We start from the raw sequence: 18,517 nt of genomic DNA on the forward strand, positions 1-18,517 counted from the left end.
ATGTAGTCTTTATTCTATTGATAGAGGGCTAGAAAAACATTCAGTCATGAGCTCTTATGTGTTCTTCTTGTAGCCTTACCTGCAGTGTGTACTCTGGATTTTCCTCTTACAGTACTATGAGAAAAAATATGGAGGCAGGTCAATAAGAAAGGATCCTTTTTTCAGGTCAGTTAATTTTTTAAAACGTTTTAATGTTTTTTAGTATATTTACAAAGTACATAATCTAGTTTTAGGTAATTTCCTTAACTCAGTAAAAAAAGCCTACAGTCATCAGTGGCCCTCCTTGCACATGCCCCTGGTCCTGTATAACCACTAATCTACTAATCTAGCTGCTGTATAGATCTGCCAATTCTGAACATTTATATAAGTGGAATTATATAATATATAGTCAGTCTTTTTGTGTTTGGCTTCTTTTACTTACCATGTTTTGAAAGTTCATCCATGTTGTAGCATGTAGCAGTATTTCATTACTTTTTTCTTTTCTTAGTAATATTACATTGTATGGAAATACCACACCTGACTTATCTAATCATCAGTTGATGGACATTTGAGTTGTTTCTGCTTTTTGGCCATTATGGATAATGCTGCCATGAATGTATTTATTAACCACTAAGTACTCCCCATGTTGACTGAGGGCTTAGCATCTGGCTCTCTTTCTTCTTTCTTACTCCTGCTTGGGAGAGAGTCAGTGTCCAAGGGGGAGATAACCTTTCTAGCATCCTGTGCCTCAGTTTCTGATTTTCTCTGCACTCATGACTGAGTCCTTTGCGTCTCACGTGTTGATTTGGATCAGAACCCTGCCTTTACTGCTTTTCACTTCATCTGTGTCCCATGCTACCAGTAATACTTCATCTTTCCAGCTTTCTTATTTTATTAGTCTTAGTAGCCTTTTCTACTGTGGTTTCCCCCCTTGAGTTTTTTCTGTTTTAAAATGCATCCACTAATCACTGTTTTCACCTTTTCTCTATTCAGCTTCACTCACGTAATTCATTACTTTCACCCTCTTTCAGCACCCTATATTCAACTTCTATATCCCTTTCACCTGTCTGCTAAAAATCATAATTTTTGGTAAGTCTAATTATAGGCTAGAGAAAATTAATATAAAAGTACAGTTTGCTAATATCATGTATTTATCACATATAAACTCAGCTTTGTTTTAACACCTGTTATCCCATTTTCTTCCTATCTCTTTGATAGTTATCCCAAACCTTCTTTATATTCCTCAAGTTTTCCAGTTCACCTCATCTTGTTTTCTACTTCTCAGTAGATGAACTTGCTGTCTCTGAAAACAGAAGCACTTAATTAGAAAGTTTTACACACTTATCTACCTCTTTCATCATTTTTGCTTTTGTCTAGTCCCAGAGGGAGAGAGGCACCCCTCCAGTTTATCCATGTGTTCATATATTCTGTCTACTTAAGGACATTGCTCTGTCAATTTTATTTTCTCTTTCTATATCTTTGCTTTCTGGATCTAAAGAAGTTATTTTTCTTTGAGGAAGGAGTCACCTTTCTCATATAAAACAAATTAATAGAAATCAGAACTTCTGAATCTCATTTAAACATGACTCTTTCTAGCTCTTTTGTTTCATGTGTCTTTCCTTTCATAGCCAAGAAGCTTCCACTTCCATTTCCTCACCTCGCACTCCTTAACTCCCTGCTATCTGGTTTCTGTGCTTGCTTCTCTGCTGATTCTATTTTCAGTAAGGTGACTAATGATTTCCTGTGTATCTCTTCAAATAGGCTCTACTTATTCAATTCATCTGCTACTTTAGTGTGATTGACTTCTTCCTCCTTATACTTTTTTCTTGTTCCTTTGTTGTCCATAATGTCAACTCCTATTTTATAACTCATCACCTCTCTTACTCTTTAGGATTTCCTTTACAAACACTTTTTTCTCAGCCTACCTTTCTAGTGTTCCTGGGAGTTCTGAGTTCAACTCTCTACATCCACTATGCCCTGGGCAATGTCATTTATACCCAGACTGTAAATTCTGTGAAGGATGGGTACATGCATTTTTAAATCTTTTTATGTTTGTATAAAACAGTGCATGACACATACTGGCCATAAATAATATTGTTGAAGAAATGAGTGAATTTTGATAACATCATCCAAATGGTATCCGTGAATGAAAAGTAGCTCTGTAACTCCACCTTTCAGAAATAACCACAGATCCCAGATTGTTGTATATTTTCAGTCTTTTCTCCTGGAGTGCTTGAATTTTTTTTTACTCTGTTGATTATTTGAAAATCTATTATGTATATATATTTAGGACTCTTTCATCAAAGTCCAAAAATAGGAAGCATCCAGAACCACCAAACCATGAGGATGAAGATGAAGATGTCAAAGCTGAAAGACTGAAGGTCAAAGAGCTAATGAGTTGCCAATGTTGTGAGGAGGTAATTTAGTCTTTACTGCCAAGTCTTATTCATCGTGCAGTGATCACTTCCTCATGTATAGGAATTAATCTGAAAAATACTTTTCATGTGAATCAATATGAAAAAAGTCTTTTCTTTGAAAAAATATATTTGTCTACTTACGTTTGAATAAGCCATTTGAGTCATAAATGGGTATTTATTTATATACTACTTATTAGTGAATATAGTTCTTATGATATATGGACATGAATTGTGAGTAGCCTGTCATTTCATGATAGGTATATCTGATTTATTATTCTCTTTTTAAATCTTATTTCCCTTATTAGAAACCAGCCATCATGGTCAGCAATTTGCATAAAGAATATGAGGACAAGAAAGATTTTCTTCTTACAAGAAAAGTAAAGAAAGTGGCAACTAAATATGTCTCTTTCTGTGTGAAAAAAGGTGGTATTTGTTTTTTCTTAAATAATTTTTCCAGAAGAGTGATTTCCACTTTTAGTTTGATTTACATATGATAATTTTTCTTCAATTCCTTTAGGAGAGATCTTGGGGCTACTGGGTCCAAATGGTGCAGGCAAAAGCACAATTATCAATATTCTAGTTGGTGATATTGAACCAACTTCAGGCCAGGTATGATATATAAGGGTGTGGGAGGGAGATGCTGACTATGATTTACATTTTTTTAAAGATTTATTTATTTATTTATGATAGACATAGAGAGAGAGAGAGGCAGAGACACAGGAGGAGAGAGAAGCAGGCTCCATGCCAGGAGCCCAACATGGGACTCGATCCCGGGTCTCCCGGATCGCGCTCTGGGCCAAAGGCAGGCGCTAAACCGCTGAGCCACCCAGGGATCCCTGATTTACATTTTTAATTAAAATAAATTTCTTAATGATAGATTAGGATTCTATGTTTTTAGTGTTAATTATCTTAGTGCAGCTTGATCAAATTATCTTTTTGGTTATCGTTGAAAATAAAATACACAATAAAATTTTCACACATGCAGATGCATACATATATAGTATTTCTGCTTTTAAAATTATTACATGCATGGTGATTTGTCTCCCCATTTAATGGAAGACAATTTTATTTTATTTTTCTTTTATTTAACTTTGTTAACATACTGTGCAATTTTGGTTTCTGGAGTAGAATTCAGTGATACATTACTTACAACACTCGGTGCTTATCACAGCAAATGCCCTCCTCATTAGTTACTACCCATCTAGCCCATCCCTTCTCCCCTTCCCTCCATCTAACCTGTTTGTTTCCTGTCATTAAGAGTCACTTATTGCATGTTTCCCTGTCTCCTTTTTTTCTTTGCCCTCTTCCCGTATGTTCATCTGTTTTCTTGCCTAAATTCCACATATGAATAAGATTGTATGGTATTTTTCTTTCTCAAACTGACTTTATTTCACTTAGCATAATATACTCTAGCTCCATCTACATCATTGCAAATGGCAAGATTTCATTCTTTTTGATGGCTGAGTATTGTTTCCTTGTGTATATATACCATTTTATCCATTCATCATTCATGGACATTTGGGCTCTCTCCATGGTTTGGCTGTTGTTGATAATGCTGGAATTAAGGTAGTGTTGGCTCCATAGAATGAGTTTGGAAGTTTTCCTTCCTTTCTGGTTTTTGGAATAGTTTGAAGAGAATAGGTATTAACTCTTCTTTAAATGTCTGGTAGAATTCATCTGGCTCTGGACTTTGTTGTGAGATTTTTGATTACTGCTTCAATTTTCTTTGCTTGTTTTGGGCCCGTTCAGATTTTGTATTTCTTCTTGCTTCACTTTTGGTTTTGGTAGTTTGTAGTTTTCTAGGAATTTGTCCATTTCTTCCAGGTTGCCCAGTTTGTTAGCATATAATTTTTCATAGTTTTATAATTGTATTGCTGTGGTGTTGGCTGTGATCTTTCCTCTTTCATTCGTGATTTTATCTATTTGGGTTCTTTCTCTTTTCTTTTTGGTAAGTTTGGCTAGAGTTTTATCAATTTTATTAATTCTTTCAAAGAACCAGTTCTTAGTTTTGTTAATCTTTCTATCAGGTTTTTTTGTTTCTATATTGTTTATTGATGCTCTAATCTTTATTATTATCTTCTTCTGCTGGCTTTAGGCTTTATTTGCTCTTCTCTTTCTAGCTCTTTTAGGTGTAAGGTTAGGTTGTATATTTGAGATTTTTCTTGCTTCTTAAGGTAGACAGTATATTTGCAATATATTTCACTCTTAGGATTGCCTTTGTTACATCCCAAAGGTTTTGGACTGTCATGTTTTCATTTTCATTTGCTTCCATGTATTTTTTTAATTTCTTTAATTTCCTGGTTAACCCATTCATTCTTTAGTAGGATGTTCTTTAACCTCCATGTATTTGTGGTCTTTCCAAATTTTTTTCTTGTAGTTCAAGTTTCATAGCATTGTGGTTTGAAAATATGCATGGTATGATCTAAGTCTTTTTGTACTTGTTGAGGGTTAATTTGTGACCCAGTGTGTGATCTGTTCTGGAGAATATTCCATATGCACTCGACAAGGATGTGTATTCTGCTGCTTTAGGATGAAATGTCCCAAATATATTTGTTAAGTCTATCTGGTCCAGTGTCATTGGAAGCCATTGTTTTTCTTTATTGATTTTTTGCTTAGATGATCTGTCCATTGCTGTAAGTGGGGTATTATAGTCTTCTACTGTTAACTGTGTTATTATCAATGAGTTTCCTTATGTTTATTATTGATTTGTATATTTGGGTACTCCCAAGTTGAGGGCATAAACATTTACAATTGTTAGATCTTCTTGATGGATAGACCCCTTAATTGTGACATAATGCCCTTCTTCATCTCTTTTTACAGTCTTTGTTTTAAAATCTAGTTGTCTGATGGAAGTATGGCTACTCTGGCTTTAGGTCTAAAATGAGTTTCTTCTAGGCAGCATATAAATAGATCTTTCTTTTAATCCATTCTGATACCATATGTCTTTTGATTGGAGCATTGAGTCTATTTATATTCAGAATGATTATTGAAAGATAGGAATTTAGTGCCATTGTGTTACCTGTAGAGTTAGTGTTTCTGGTGATGTTTCTGGCTCTTTCTAATCTTTGTTGCTTTTGGTCTTTTCTTTTTCCTCCACTTAAAGAGTGCCTCTTAAAATTTCTTGCAGGGCTAGTTTAGTGGTCCCAAACTAATAAAAGTAGTTTTGTTTGTCTGGGAAACTCTTTTTTTTTTTTTTAAAGATTGTTTGATTTTTTTTTTTTTTTCTAAGAAATGGGGAAAGGTAGAGGAAGAGAACCACCAGTCAGACTCTCCACTGCATGTGGAGCCCAACGTGGGGCTCTATCCCACAACCCTAAGATCATGACCTGAGGTGAAAGCAAGAGTTGGATGCTCTTCTGACTGAGCCACGTGGGTGCCCTGTCTGGGAAACTTTCTCTCCTTCTATTCTGAATGACTGCCTTGCTGGATAAAGAATTCCTGTTCACATATTTTTCAGCATGTTGAATATTTCCTTCTGCTCCTTTCTGGCCTGCCAGGTTTTGGTGGACAGATCGGTTGCCAACCTGATCTGTGGGAGACAATCTTACTGTCTTCAGGAGATGGAGGAGCTAATATAGACCCTACCAGTCATCAGCCTTTGATTCTAAGCATCTCACCACTTTGTGGAAATTTCACGAAACAGCTCTGACTTCTGCTCTTCTCTCTCTTTCTTACTGGCCCGTTCAGTTTCTGGGAAATTCCAGGCACTCTCTTCTCTTTGGGTTTTTACCTTAACTTTTCCTTTTTGGGGGTATTCCTTACCTTGTAGAAAGCCAAATGATTAAATGTGCTTTACCTCCATTGCAAAAATATCACCTTCCAGTGAGGTCCCTCGATCATCCTAGTTAAAATCAGAGTTTGCCTTTTCAATCAACCTGCATTCCTGATGGTGTCACTGAACTCTGACTTAGCTGTGTATGTCCTTTCTTCATCAAAAGAATTAAAAACTTGACTTACTATTCTCCTGGTTCTAAGAAGGAGAATTAATTAGTTGACTTACCACTTTCTTCACAATATAAATTAAGCCAAAAGTTATTTAAAATTGGTTTGGGGGATCCATGGGTGGCTCAGCGGCTTGGCACCTGCCTTTGGCCCAGGGCGCGATCCTGGAGTCCCGGGATCGAGTCCCGCATTGGGCTCCCGGCATGCAGCCTGCTTCTCCTTCTGCCTGTGTCTCTGCCTCTCTCTCTCTCTCTGTCTATCATGAATAAATAAAATCTTTAAAAAAATGAAAATAAAATAAAATTGGTTTGTATTTTTATAGGTATTTCTTGGAGATTATTCTTCAGACCCAGGTGAAGATGATGATTCCATTAAATATATGGGATACTGTCCTCAGATAAACCCGCTGTGGCCAGATATTACATTGCGGGAACATTTTGAAATATATGGAGCTGTGAAAGGAATGAGTGCAAATGACATGAAAGAAGTCATAAATCGGTAAAATTGGAAACTTTTTATTACCTGAAAAAAGGTTTACATTTCACATTTTAAGAGTTTAATTTTTAAAAGCATTTTTTGTGGATCATACTTTTCATAGAAAATGGTCATTACTTTTTCATCTGTTCTTTACAGAATTATAGTTATAAAAATGTAATTTTTCTATTTATAATTACAGAATGAACATACCTATAAATGTCAAACATAAAGTGAACCTTTTAATCAAGATAGCAATTTAAAATTATATAAATCAGAGGTCTAATTATATAGTAAGCTTCAACTGAGTGTTCTAGAAAAAAGGCTATCAATGATCACAAACAGTGATAATAATACAATCCCTTTGTGTTACCTGTTTTGCAGGATAACAAGTGCACTTGATTTAAAAGAACATCTTCAGAAAACTATCAAGAAACTACCTGCAGGAATCAAACGAAAGGTACTTTTATTAAACAACAGATAAATGTGGGTCTTATTCATAGTTTAGAGCCTGATACTGTCTTAATAAAATTTCTTATGTGAAGCCTTATTAGTCCTCTCCCCCTGTTTTCTTTTTATCTAGTTATGTTTTGCCCTGAGTATGTTGGGGAATCCTCACATTACCCTCCTAGATGAACCATCTACAGGTATGGATCCTAAAGCCAAACAGCACATGTGGTGAGTATGACATTTAAGACACTTGAGACATGTTATGGTATATCATATTTAAGAATAGTTTGTTTTATTATAACTAATAAACTATTTGTTTTTATATTAGCTATATTTACATATTGATTTAAAATCTTACACAAATGACAAAATAGTAATTAAAAATTAAATATTTTTATTTCTGGAGAATCCCATAAGCTTTTATTTTATTTATTTAATTATTTTAATTTTTAATTAATTTATTTTTAAGATTTTATTTGTTTATTTGAGAGAGCACAGGCAGCAGATGGGGGAGAGTCAAAGGGAGAGGAAGAAGCAGGTTCCCCACTGAGCAGGGAGCCACACATGGGGCTCAATCCCAGGACCCCAGGATCCTTACCGGAGCTAGAGGCAGACACTTAATCAACTGAGCCACCCAATAAACTTTTAAACTTTATCATACTTCATACTTTCATGAAATATTAATACTTCATTTATTCCAGAATAAAAATAAATATTTGGGTAATTATTAAAATACAGAGTGTTCCTGTCTGCATAGCTTTTAAAAGATTTTTTCCTAGTCATTTAACATATAAATTATAATTCTTATACTAACATTAGCTTGAGTTTATGTTGGACTACCTAAGGATTCATGGAGGTAGCCGGTTAGTTGATAAACTCTTTGAGCCTACATTTCCATGTCTATAAGATGCGGAGTTGGGTACAAAAGTATATTAAGTTTTCCCTATGATTTCATGGCTATTTTAGTTACAACATGAGAAAGCATAAAATTTTATAATTTATTTTTTAATGCATAGAAACATTTGAAATCATGGAATTTCTGTTTGATAAACTTTCAAAAATAAGGAAAAACAAGTTAGAAGACTCATAATTGGGCAGTATACAATAACTATAGCAATTGAAATTTGATAAATTTTATTAACCTAACTAGTCAAATACTTGGATTTTCATTAAGATTCAGATGCTTTACTCTGTTTATTTTACTTATGTTTTATAGGCGAGCAATTCGAACTGCATTTAAAAACAAAAAACGGGCTGCTATTCTGACCACTCATTATATGGAGGAAGCAGAGGCTGTTTGTGACCGAGTGGCTATCATGGTATCTGGGCAGTTAAGGTAAATGAACGCTTTGCTGTTTGGATGGGTGGGTAGGGTGACAGTGAATTTTGAATAATCATTTCAAAAACTTAAAATTATAAATTTAAATGTTAAAAAAGATACCCTTACTTGAGTTTTTGATTTTTTTTTTTTTTATTGATTAGAGAGAAAGAGAGCAAGTGTTAGAGAGCACAAGCAGAGGGGAGGGGCAGACGGACAAACAGACTCCTTGGCTGATCAGAGAGCCCAATGCAGGACTTGATCCCAGGACCCTGGGATCATGACCTGAGCCAAAGGCAGCCGCTTAACTGAGCCACACAGGAGAGCCCTTTACTTGAGTTTCTGAATCTGTTAGCTTTCTGTAGAATTACTTGGAAATATGTTAATTTCTAAAAAATGGCTAGCTACTTTGTAATTGGCTTAGTAATTCAACAATTTGGAATGTTTTCCATTCATGATATTTGTTATTTTAAAAAATTATTAAGCATTGTATTGGGTTGTAATCCAAAGTATAAAATAAGTATATTCATAATTCAAGTTCATACTCCTATAAATAAGTGGCTGAATAAATAAAATAAACATAGGAGGAGAACAAATTTTCCTTACAGAAAGACTCCCAACAGGTTATATAAATACTGCTCCCTCTAAGAGGAGAGGGTAATCCTCCACCTCCTAGGTTTGAGTCTGAATTTAGCCAGTCTCTTCTTAGTGTGTGGAAAGAAGGTGATCGTAACATCACAGCAGAGCAATGTCATGTGGATATCATGTAGCCCTGATAGCATGTGATAGGAAAGGTACTTAATCTTTGTGGCATTTTCTCCAAAACCCTTCATCCCAGTGTACTTATGGGAAAACTGTCAGACTACTCCAAATTGAGATACCTTCTACCAAAACACTTGCCCAGTTCCTAAAATTGTCAAAGGCAGAAAAGAAGGAAAGAGTAAGAAACTGTCACAGACCAGTGGGGACTACAGAGACATGACAGTTATGTGCAGTGTGTATCCTGGACAGATCCTGGAACAGAGAAAGGATATTAGTGGAAAAACTGGTAAAATCCCAATAAAGTCAAATATAAAGTTAATAGTAATACACTAGTGTTGGTTTCTTAATTTTGACAAATGTGCCACGGCAATATAAGACAATATTATGGAAACTGAAACTGGGTGAGGGGTATATGGACACTCTCTGTATTATATTTGCAACTTCTCTATACATTTAAAAGTATTCCATCAAACATTTAATTTAAATCATCCTCTGAAAAATCATTCTTTGAAACTGTCAAGTCATTTTATGTCTGAGCTTTCTTTTAAAAATCACTACAGATGTATCGGGACCGTCCAGCATCTGAAGAGTAAATTTGGAAAAGGCTACTTTTTGGAAATAAAGTTAAAGGACTGGATAGAAAACCTAGAAGTAGACCGTCTTCAAAGAGAAATTCAGTATATTTTCCCAAATGCAATCCGTCAGGAGAGGTAAAGATTTTAAAAATTATTAATATTTTTTTGTAGAGGAATAATAATAAAATTTGGCTATTAGGGATTAGAAAAAAAAGTCTGTTAATATTACCAGTGTTGGACTAATACAGCCCAATGACTGGAGTTTTATATCTGACTTAATGTAGATCTTGTAATATTCAATAGTATTTAAACTTTTTTAAAGTTCACGTATCAGTAGTATTGAGAGTTGTTTTACATGGAAATATTTTAAGACAAAATTTTTTTGTAAATATGTATCAAAATAAGTTGTTGGAGTATGATTTTGAACTTTAAAAAGTTTGAACTTTAGCTTTAGAACATACTAGTCATTTTTAAATTTTTTTATATTTTATCTGTTTCCAGTTTTTCTTCTATTTTGGCTTATAAGATTCCTAAGGAAGATGTTCCATCCCTTTCACAGTCTTTTTCTAAGCTCGAAGAAGGTAAGATTTGAAAACCATCGTTAGGTAGCTTTCAATTTATAAAAGATTTTTTTTTAAAGTTTAGAAATTGAGACTGTTTTTTGTGGGAACTATTATAAGTAAAAAGATAACCTTTTATTAATTTAACGTAAGATAGAGGTAAATACTAATATTGTAGAGGTTTGGTAGGTGAGCTATATTGTAGTGTAAACCTTTTACTATTTTAGTAGACATCACCATGGTTTTCCACATTGCATCTGTTGAGAAAGTTCAGTTTATTTAGCACTCGTGGTTCATTCCAGAAGTGAGAACACTGAGTTTCCAGAATCCTCACTTTGTATCAGGCCCTAGAAGTAGTGATGGTAGCAAGATTTCAGTGGCAGCAGAAGAGAGGAGAGGAGAATTCATGGGTTAGGAATGTAGACATTCCTAAAAGCTTAAAGCAGCTTATTGAAACTTGGCATTTTTTAAAATAAATGGTTGGCAGGATAAAGATACCTGGTAGCAAGTGGAGAGAGGTAAGCTCCTGTATGGAACAGATATTCATATACAAGCTGTTTTGTTTTTTTTTTTTACAAGCTGTTTTATGGAATTTATAAACTATGAAACAACCTAATGCTGCTTGAGGAGAATTTCACTACAGAAATAAATAAAAAGGCAGAAAATTTGGTGTTAGATTAGATTGTTAAAGGATCTAAAATAAATACAAAAAAAGCATATGGACATAGAAATTGTATCCAGAATCTAGTGCAAGAAATTCAGACCAGGCTGTATTGGAAATTGGGCAATGGGACATAGAGTAGGAAGCCAAAGAAGTTATGAGAAAAGGCATAGTACGGAAGACAGAGGAGGGTAAACAGGAGATGCTCCGCAAAGACGAGGTGAGGCAAGTAACATTGCAGGTGTGGTGTCTCGGCTGCAGAAGAGTTGTGATCCTGAGGGAGACAAGGGGACCAAGATAGAGTAAAGTAACATGTTTTGGCAGCTTCAAATTTAAATGACTGATTATAGAAGTGTTTTTTTTTTTTTAAACAGATTGTTAGCTATTTAGTAGTTACTGCCATTTTTATTCTTTATAAATACTAATAAGTAAAATATTGTTTTCATATTTTAATAGCTAAACATACTTTTGCCATTGAAGAATATAGCTTTTCTCAAGCAACGTTGGAACAGGTACTATAAAGTTCAATTTTTAAAAATTCTTTTATAGAAGAAAATGTCTGATATTTAATTGTTTAGACTTAATTATTTATTTTTAAAGATTTATTTATTTGAGAAAGAGAGAGAGACAGAATGTGTCCGGGTTAGGGGAGGTACAGAACAAGATGGAGAGGGAAGTAGACTCCCCGCTGAGCTCGGGGCCCCATGCAGGGCTCAATCTCTTGACACTGAGATCATGACCTGAGCTGAAACCAAGAGTTGGAAGCTTGACTAACTGAGCCAACCAGGCACCCTCAGTTGTTTAGATTTATATTGGAGAGAGAGGGTGTTTGTGAACCAGAGACAGATTGCTGTACAATACACCTAAATTTTGTATAATTTTAAAAAACCTTTAGACTTTCCATCTATTTGTTTGGAAAAGTTCATTGTTGTTTATTTAGTAAAGAAAATGAAGGTTGTTGATATTATTTCATATATCTAAAGTTACATTGCTTAAATATTTATAAATTATTTTTTTATGACAGTGCTACTTAACATATATTAATCAGAAAACAATCTTAGTCCTTATAACATCCATCTTTGTATGTGATTTAAAGGATCTGTTTAAATAATATTAATGCCAGTATATCTCTTAATACTTGAATGGTTAATGTACTTAGATGTAGCCTTACACTGTGTCAGATGTAATTAAAAATTTTTCGAGATCATTGCAATACAGAATACTATATTCACTTATTTACTTTCATTAGGTTTTTGTAGAACTCACTAAAGAACAAGAGGAAGAAGATAGCAGTTGTGGAACTTTAAACAGCACACTTTGGTGGGAAAGAACACAGGAAGACAGAGTGGTGTTTTGAATATGTACAGTTCAATCTGTTTACTGAACTTATTTTTTTTACTTTGACTTTGGTTTAAAAGATATATTATTTGAATGGTAACTGAAGAACCATGAAAGCATTTGGGATTTTCCTAAGTTCCTTGATTGAAATGCTGTGGTTGTGTGTTTTGCTTTTCTTTAAATAACACTTGTGTATAAATAATTGAAACTGCATGTTTGTACATGAAGCATATTGAACTGCAGTCTGTATGTGAGGTCGAATATTTACTTTTTTACCTTTCAAAAATAGTGCTTTTAAATTTACGATTTAAAGAAATAGTGACAATAGTTTTATTTTTAATGGTTATCTTTATTTTTAAATTTATACCATCTTGTTACTTGAGTATGTGATATCTCAGTCTAAATTTAAAAAGCCTAATACATAAACAATACATAGACAAGAAATATAAAGCAAAAATTTCTTGCTTCTCTTTTTTAATTTCTAAAGAAACTTTGAGTGGAAGTTGACATCCCAGAGAGCAGTAAACACTAGGTAGTCCCGTGCAGATAGAGGTTTGCAGGAGGTGACATCCGCTAGGTGGCACTCATTCATCATAATAAGTGAAATGAGACCTTGTTCTATTAGGTGATGTTAGACATAGATGATTTAGGTCGTTGAAGAAACATTTCTTCTGCTCATGATAAAATTCACAGGTGTTTTAATTATAATTAAAGGAAGACTTTCTCTAGTCTTACTATGTAATAGCCTGATTGCGGTTAGAATGACATCATCTACACAGTTGGAAGAATTGACCATATGTTTTCCTGTACACTTCATGGAACATATAAATTTTTTTGTCATCTTTCTCCCAAAGGGCACATTATATTTTATTACAGAATAAAATAATTTGTTGGGTAATCATTTTCGTTCGTAAACTTTATTATTTGAATATCTCCTTTATAGAGTTTTAAGTATATCTGTCTAGGTTAATTAGTAACTCACCTCAGATTCACTGTGGCACATGGCGGGAGATAAATAAACCTTTGGGATTTAAGGATTAGAAGAAAACTATACATAATTCACTTTAATGAGAAACCAGAATTTTGCTCTGTCAGAATTGAAGTAAGGTTATGGTTAATGTAATCTTGGAAATATTTCCTGGTAGAGCCCATGTGTATGGACTACAGGTATAATGTAGTATAAATAATACTAGCTGACATTGTATTTCCACCGGATGAATGGAAGTATTAACTTGCAAAGACAAATATGTTGGGAGTATGAGTATTACAGTATAAAGAGTTTAAAAAAAAAAAAAGGAACGGAAGAATTTGGCACTGAGTTATTTTAAATACCCAAATCCTTTACTGAAATACTATTAACTCTTTAACTTAGGGAAACTTAGTGAACTTTTAACACTACACTATAAGGCATCTGTCATTTTAGGCTCTAGCAGTTCTTTCTCAGCCCAAGGTCTATGACTAATACTTCCCCATTGTTTTGGCAACTTACATATATTTCTAAAGATACCTACCTTTCCAGCTACCTCTGATGACTTGTCAGAGATTATCTGCTCTAATCTGTCACTAGTCTAACTGAACTGTCTACAGTCTCTGCTTGGATTTTACAACCCACTGCTAAGGTATTTCTCCTTTTAAGATTTAATTGGCACTAGTTTTTCATGTTCGATCAGCAGCTGACAGCCACTTACCTCATGATACCAAGCTTTTGGATTCTTCACCTGAGAATCTCACTTTTACATCTTAAGTAAAAGTTGTAACTTTCACTGAACTTTTAGTACTGCATAATAAATACAACTCAAGACACATTTGAAAGAAAATCATTACCTTTGTAGGTAATTAAATAGCATTGTGCATTTTCTAAAGCAAGTCACAGCTAAATGGTGCCGTAAATTTAAAGAGATACCTTTCAGTAACTAGTATTCATATAAATACCCAGGGGCCTCTTTTTTTAGCGTATATTTTTATAGTCCTGTATTGCCTGGAGCACTTAAACTCAGTTTAAGAAACAAAGCAATCCCTAATTCGCTAGAACAGTCACTGAAAAGGTAGTTTCTTAGGACCTGACCACACTGAGGAAAATGTGTTCTTTTAAATAGCACGTAGCTGACTGAGAACATTACCTGCTCCTCCTGCACATTGACTTGCCACATTCACTGTGCATCTGTGATTGTGTGACCAACGAAAAGGAAAGTCAAAGTTGAGGTTGTGCTGAGTAGTTGGCAGTTGGGTTCTTATCCATTATGTTCAGTTATTTTATTATTGTGCTCTTATAAGCTTTTTTTAAAAAAGACTTTAATTTTTTTGTTTTTACATAGGGTGAATATATTTTTGATCATAAATTATATGTAGGAATATTCCCTTTTTCACAGTAGTAAAATCTTTCCTATTCAGAAGTATAATTTTTTTAGAGTTTTTATTTAAATTCGAAAGTAAAATTTAATACTGAGGAAAGCAAGGGTGAGTGAAGAAAAGGATACAGTCCAAAAGGAAGTTTATCTTTATTTACAGTGGATAGTTCATGTTTTTGAACACATTTCAAAGTGTCTTAAATTCTCGATCTTAAATTTTTTTCTATACCAACAATAAATATAAATACATACATTAGGCAAAAGTTGGAAAAAACAGCATCACCTAGTTTATATTTTCCATCTATGATCAAATTTTCAGAATAAAGCCTGGACTTTACTCAGTGACTCTGGTTACTGACTTTAAAGCAAACCTCTGTCTGCAGCTGTTGGGATTCAAGCAGATGGTAACCATGAAAACATGATGATGAATATACATTTCACTTTGTCTGCTCTTTTTTTTTTTTTTTTGAGTTTGTTATCAGTAGAGAACAAAAGGCTGTAGGTTTTCTTTAAAAACATTTCTTTTGTAAATTGGCATAGACTACCTTAAATCAATTACTTTGAGGTTGTTAAAATATTTTTAGAGTAATTTAATGCAACAGACCATTTTGAGTGATGATCTTTCAAGCAGTGAGTTTTTTGGATAGAAAGATAACTATCCATTTTGGCCCTGTGAGATCTCACTAGCAGGAGGAAGATCAACACTTATGTAACTATAATAGCACAAATGCTTTGCTAGTGGTACTAACACTTTTATTGGTGCACAATTAATTCTACTTAGGGTAAGTGTTGTCCTTGTTTTTATTGTTCTATTGGTCATGCATTTCATTCTGATTGTACTATGAGTTTGATGAAACTGTATTTTCATCTGTATTTTCATGTAACACATAAATAGGCACTGATTTTTGAAAAATAGGAATGCTTATCCTTAATGTATTTTTAATATGGCTAACATCCATTTTTCATTTTCTCTCCTGAAAGAACATATTATATACAATTAAAGAATTTATTCTCAGGTGAATAATTTTTATATCAGCTATTCTTCTAAGGTCAAAATTTACTTATTTTTTATTCATAATGTGTCATATGTAAGTAAATTCTCAATGCTACTCTTTAAGAAAAATAAATACTATATTATTAGTAATAAGCTTTAAAAACTGAAAATTTAAGATAAACCTTTCATTTTGTATACTAAAAAAGTTTTTTGTTATTTAGTGTTGATAAATGAATAACGAGTGGCTCATTAAAAATGGAAAAACCTGGCACTAATAATTGTTAGTAATCATTTCTTAGTATCTGTTGGGAGTTTTCAAGTGCAGAGGGAACATTGAAAATTACTTGTGCTTTAATTCACATTTATATTTTAAGCTGAAACGCTATTCTTGTAGACCTTTTTATGTCAGTTCTTTTTTTTTTGTCAGTTCTATTTTGTGAAAATATAAAGCAACCACTTCACTTACATTTTGTTATGTTTATAGATTAAATTATTCCCAAATACTTAACACTACTTATATATTTATTGAATTCCTTAGGATTTTTGGATAGCTTTGATTCTTCCAAACACTTAGACAAGATTTTAAATTTAATGGACAAATTCTTCCCAGGAACCTAGGATATGCTTGCAAATCTAATTAATCACCTTTTTAAATTAAGCAAATAAACTTAATTTCAAGCATCTTAAAAATGGACATGACAAAACTACATGATTAGAAGGCTTACTCCCACACATGCATAAATGCAGGATTCAGGATTCCAGGGCAAGCCCTGGTGGCCCAGTGGTTTAGTGCTGCTTTCAGCCTGGGGTGTGATCCTGGAGACCCAGGATCCAGTCCCACATCGGGCTCACATCCTGCATGGAGCCTGCTTCTCCCTCTGCCTGTGTCTCTGCCTCTTTCCCTCCCTCCCTCTCTTTCTATCTCTCTCTCTCTGTCATCAATCAATAAATAAAATCTTTAAAAAAGCAGGATTCCAAAAAGTCCATACAATAATTTGAAATAATTTTTTCACCATCTCTACACATTTACCGATGAAAGAGCCATTTAAGGTCACCCAAGTTTACCTCTTGATAACTGGAAATTAAGACATGGATGGTGGTTAGGTTGCTCATTTAATGATCAAAACGGATCACGGACTATCTAGGAAGTAAACTAAATGCTAATATGAGCATAAAATCTGGATCTATCTTCAAAGAGTTAGCTGACAGCTGTTCAGGTGGCCTTTCTTTATGTTAGAGAACTATTATAACAGGTATGTTTGTTTCCTAAGGCTGCCATAACAAAGTGCCACAAATTAAGTGGCTTAAAATAACAGATTTTATTCTCACAGTTATAGAGGCCAGAAGTCCACATTCAAAGTGTTGGATCCTGGGGGGGGGGGGGGGGGGGGGGGGGCTCAGAGGCAGAATCCGTTCTGTCACTTATGGTAGTTGCCAGAAACCCTTGGAGTTCCCTAGCTAGCAGTTGCTTAACTCCGATTTTGTCACATGGTCATCTTCCTTGTGAATCTGTTGTCTTGGTGTATGTTGTCTTCTAAGAACACCCAGTCGTTTCAGATTGAGAGCTCCTCCTATTCCAATATGACCTCATCTTAACTAGTTACATCTGCAAAGACCCTATTTAGAAATAAAAGTCTCAGAAAACATGAATTTTGAGGGGAAGGGCACACTATTCAATCTAGTACAGTGGGAAGACCAAAGAGAAGTGCTTAAAACTGCCCTCTTCTCAGTAGGATAGGAAATAAAACCAACATTTCATTCTTGGAGGGGGGGATGTAGAGAGAATGGAAGAAATTAAAGATGCAGGTAGATGTAGCCTTTATTACACCTCCCATTTTCACATACTAATCTAGCCCCTGCAGAAACCAGACTCAGAAGATGGCAGTCTACTGCAAACTCAACCAAATAATAGCTCCTATTTAGCAGCTTAGCCAGATAATGCAGTTCTGCAAGAGTGGATTAAGAACAGCTTCTGTCATGTGGTATTCAGCTGCTAATTTATTTGGCAAATGATTTTTCTATTCCAATCAGAGAATCAGGAAGATTTTGCATTAATATGGAATGGTCGAAGTACATTTCAATCTTGCCCTAAGGTTAGACTAGAGTCCTCCCACCCTCAACATATTCCAAAGAAACTTGGATCAGCTGGGCATCCCAAAGAGCATGGCATTGTCTACTTTTTTGACATCATAGACCAGATGAGCAAGAAGTGGTGTTATTGGAGGCCTTGGTAAGATGTTGTGCTGCAGAGGGGATAGAACAAAATGCAACACAAATAATGCTGTACTGGAGAACAACATTCATTTTCCCTTTACTGTCCAAAGTATGCTGGATTTTTTGTTATAATATCAATTTTGCACAAAGATGATTCATGATTCTTTAATGCCAAGTATCTTAACCTTGGCCCTATTGACAGTTGGGCTGGATCCTTCTTTGTTGTGCGTGTTGGGGGACTGGGTGGGAGGCTGCCCTGTTGGATATTTAGCAGCATCCCTGGGCTCTTCCTATTAAATGCCAGTAGCACAATAAAATGCTTCAATTTTGTCAAATGTCTCCTTGAGGGCAAGATCTCCCTCTTTGAGGACATTAACTCATAGATTTGGGTTGAAAGTAGATTCAGTTCATTTACCCAGTGGTTTCCGTGGAAAAGTTGTCTTTAATACTCTTCTTTGGTTTTTCCATATAGAGGTATGCTTCAT

The 18,517-nt window shown here is 34.4% G+C and overlaps 1 protein-coding gene across 3 annotated transcripts in view; it reads left to right on the forward strand.

The window, feature by feature from the left end:
• Positions 1 to 13,818, forward strand: part of ABCA5 (ATP binding cassette subfamily A member 5) — a 73,179-nt gene extending 59,361 nt beyond the window's left edge. For all 3 annotated transcript variants that reach the window (XM_038546747.1, XM_038546749.1, XM_038546750.1), the window contains exons 28-39: positions 74 to 165; positions 2,270 to 2,396; positions 2,702 to 2,819; positions 2,914 to 3,005; positions 6,661 to 6,836; positions 7,197 to 7,272; positions 7,396 to 7,490; positions 8,479 to 8,598; positions 9,903 to 10,052; positions 10,419 to 10,498; positions 11,595 to 11,650; positions 12,388 to 13,818. In XM_038546747.1, the coding sequence (XP_038402675.1) occupies positions 74 to 165; positions 2,270 to 2,396; positions 2,702 to 2,819; positions 2,914 to 3,005; positions 6,661 to 6,836; positions 7,197 to 7,272; positions 7,396 to 7,490; positions 8,479 to 8,598; positions 9,903 to 10,052; positions 10,419 to 10,498; positions 11,595 to 11,650; positions 12,388 to 12,495 (1,290 nt within the window). In that variant the 3' untranslated portion in view covers positions 12,496 to 13,818. The remainder of the gene's footprint in view (positions 1 to 73; positions 166 to 2,269; positions 2,397 to 2,701; positions 2,820 to 2,913; positions 3,006 to 6,660; positions 6,837 to 7,196; positions 7,273 to 7,395; positions 7,491 to 8,478; positions 8,599 to 9,902; positions 10,053 to 10,418; positions 10,499 to 11,594; positions 11,651 to 12,387) is intronic.
• Positions 13,819 to 18,517: the final 4,699 nt, after the last annotated feature.

Source organism: Canis lupus, chromosome 9, assembly GCF_011100685.1.
Source record: "Canis lupus familiaris isolate Mischka breed German Shepherd chromosome 9, alternate assembly UU_Cfam_GSD_1.0, whole genome shotgun sequence".
NCBI lineage: Eukaryota > Metazoa > Chordata > Mammalia > Carnivora > Canidae > Canis > Canis lupus.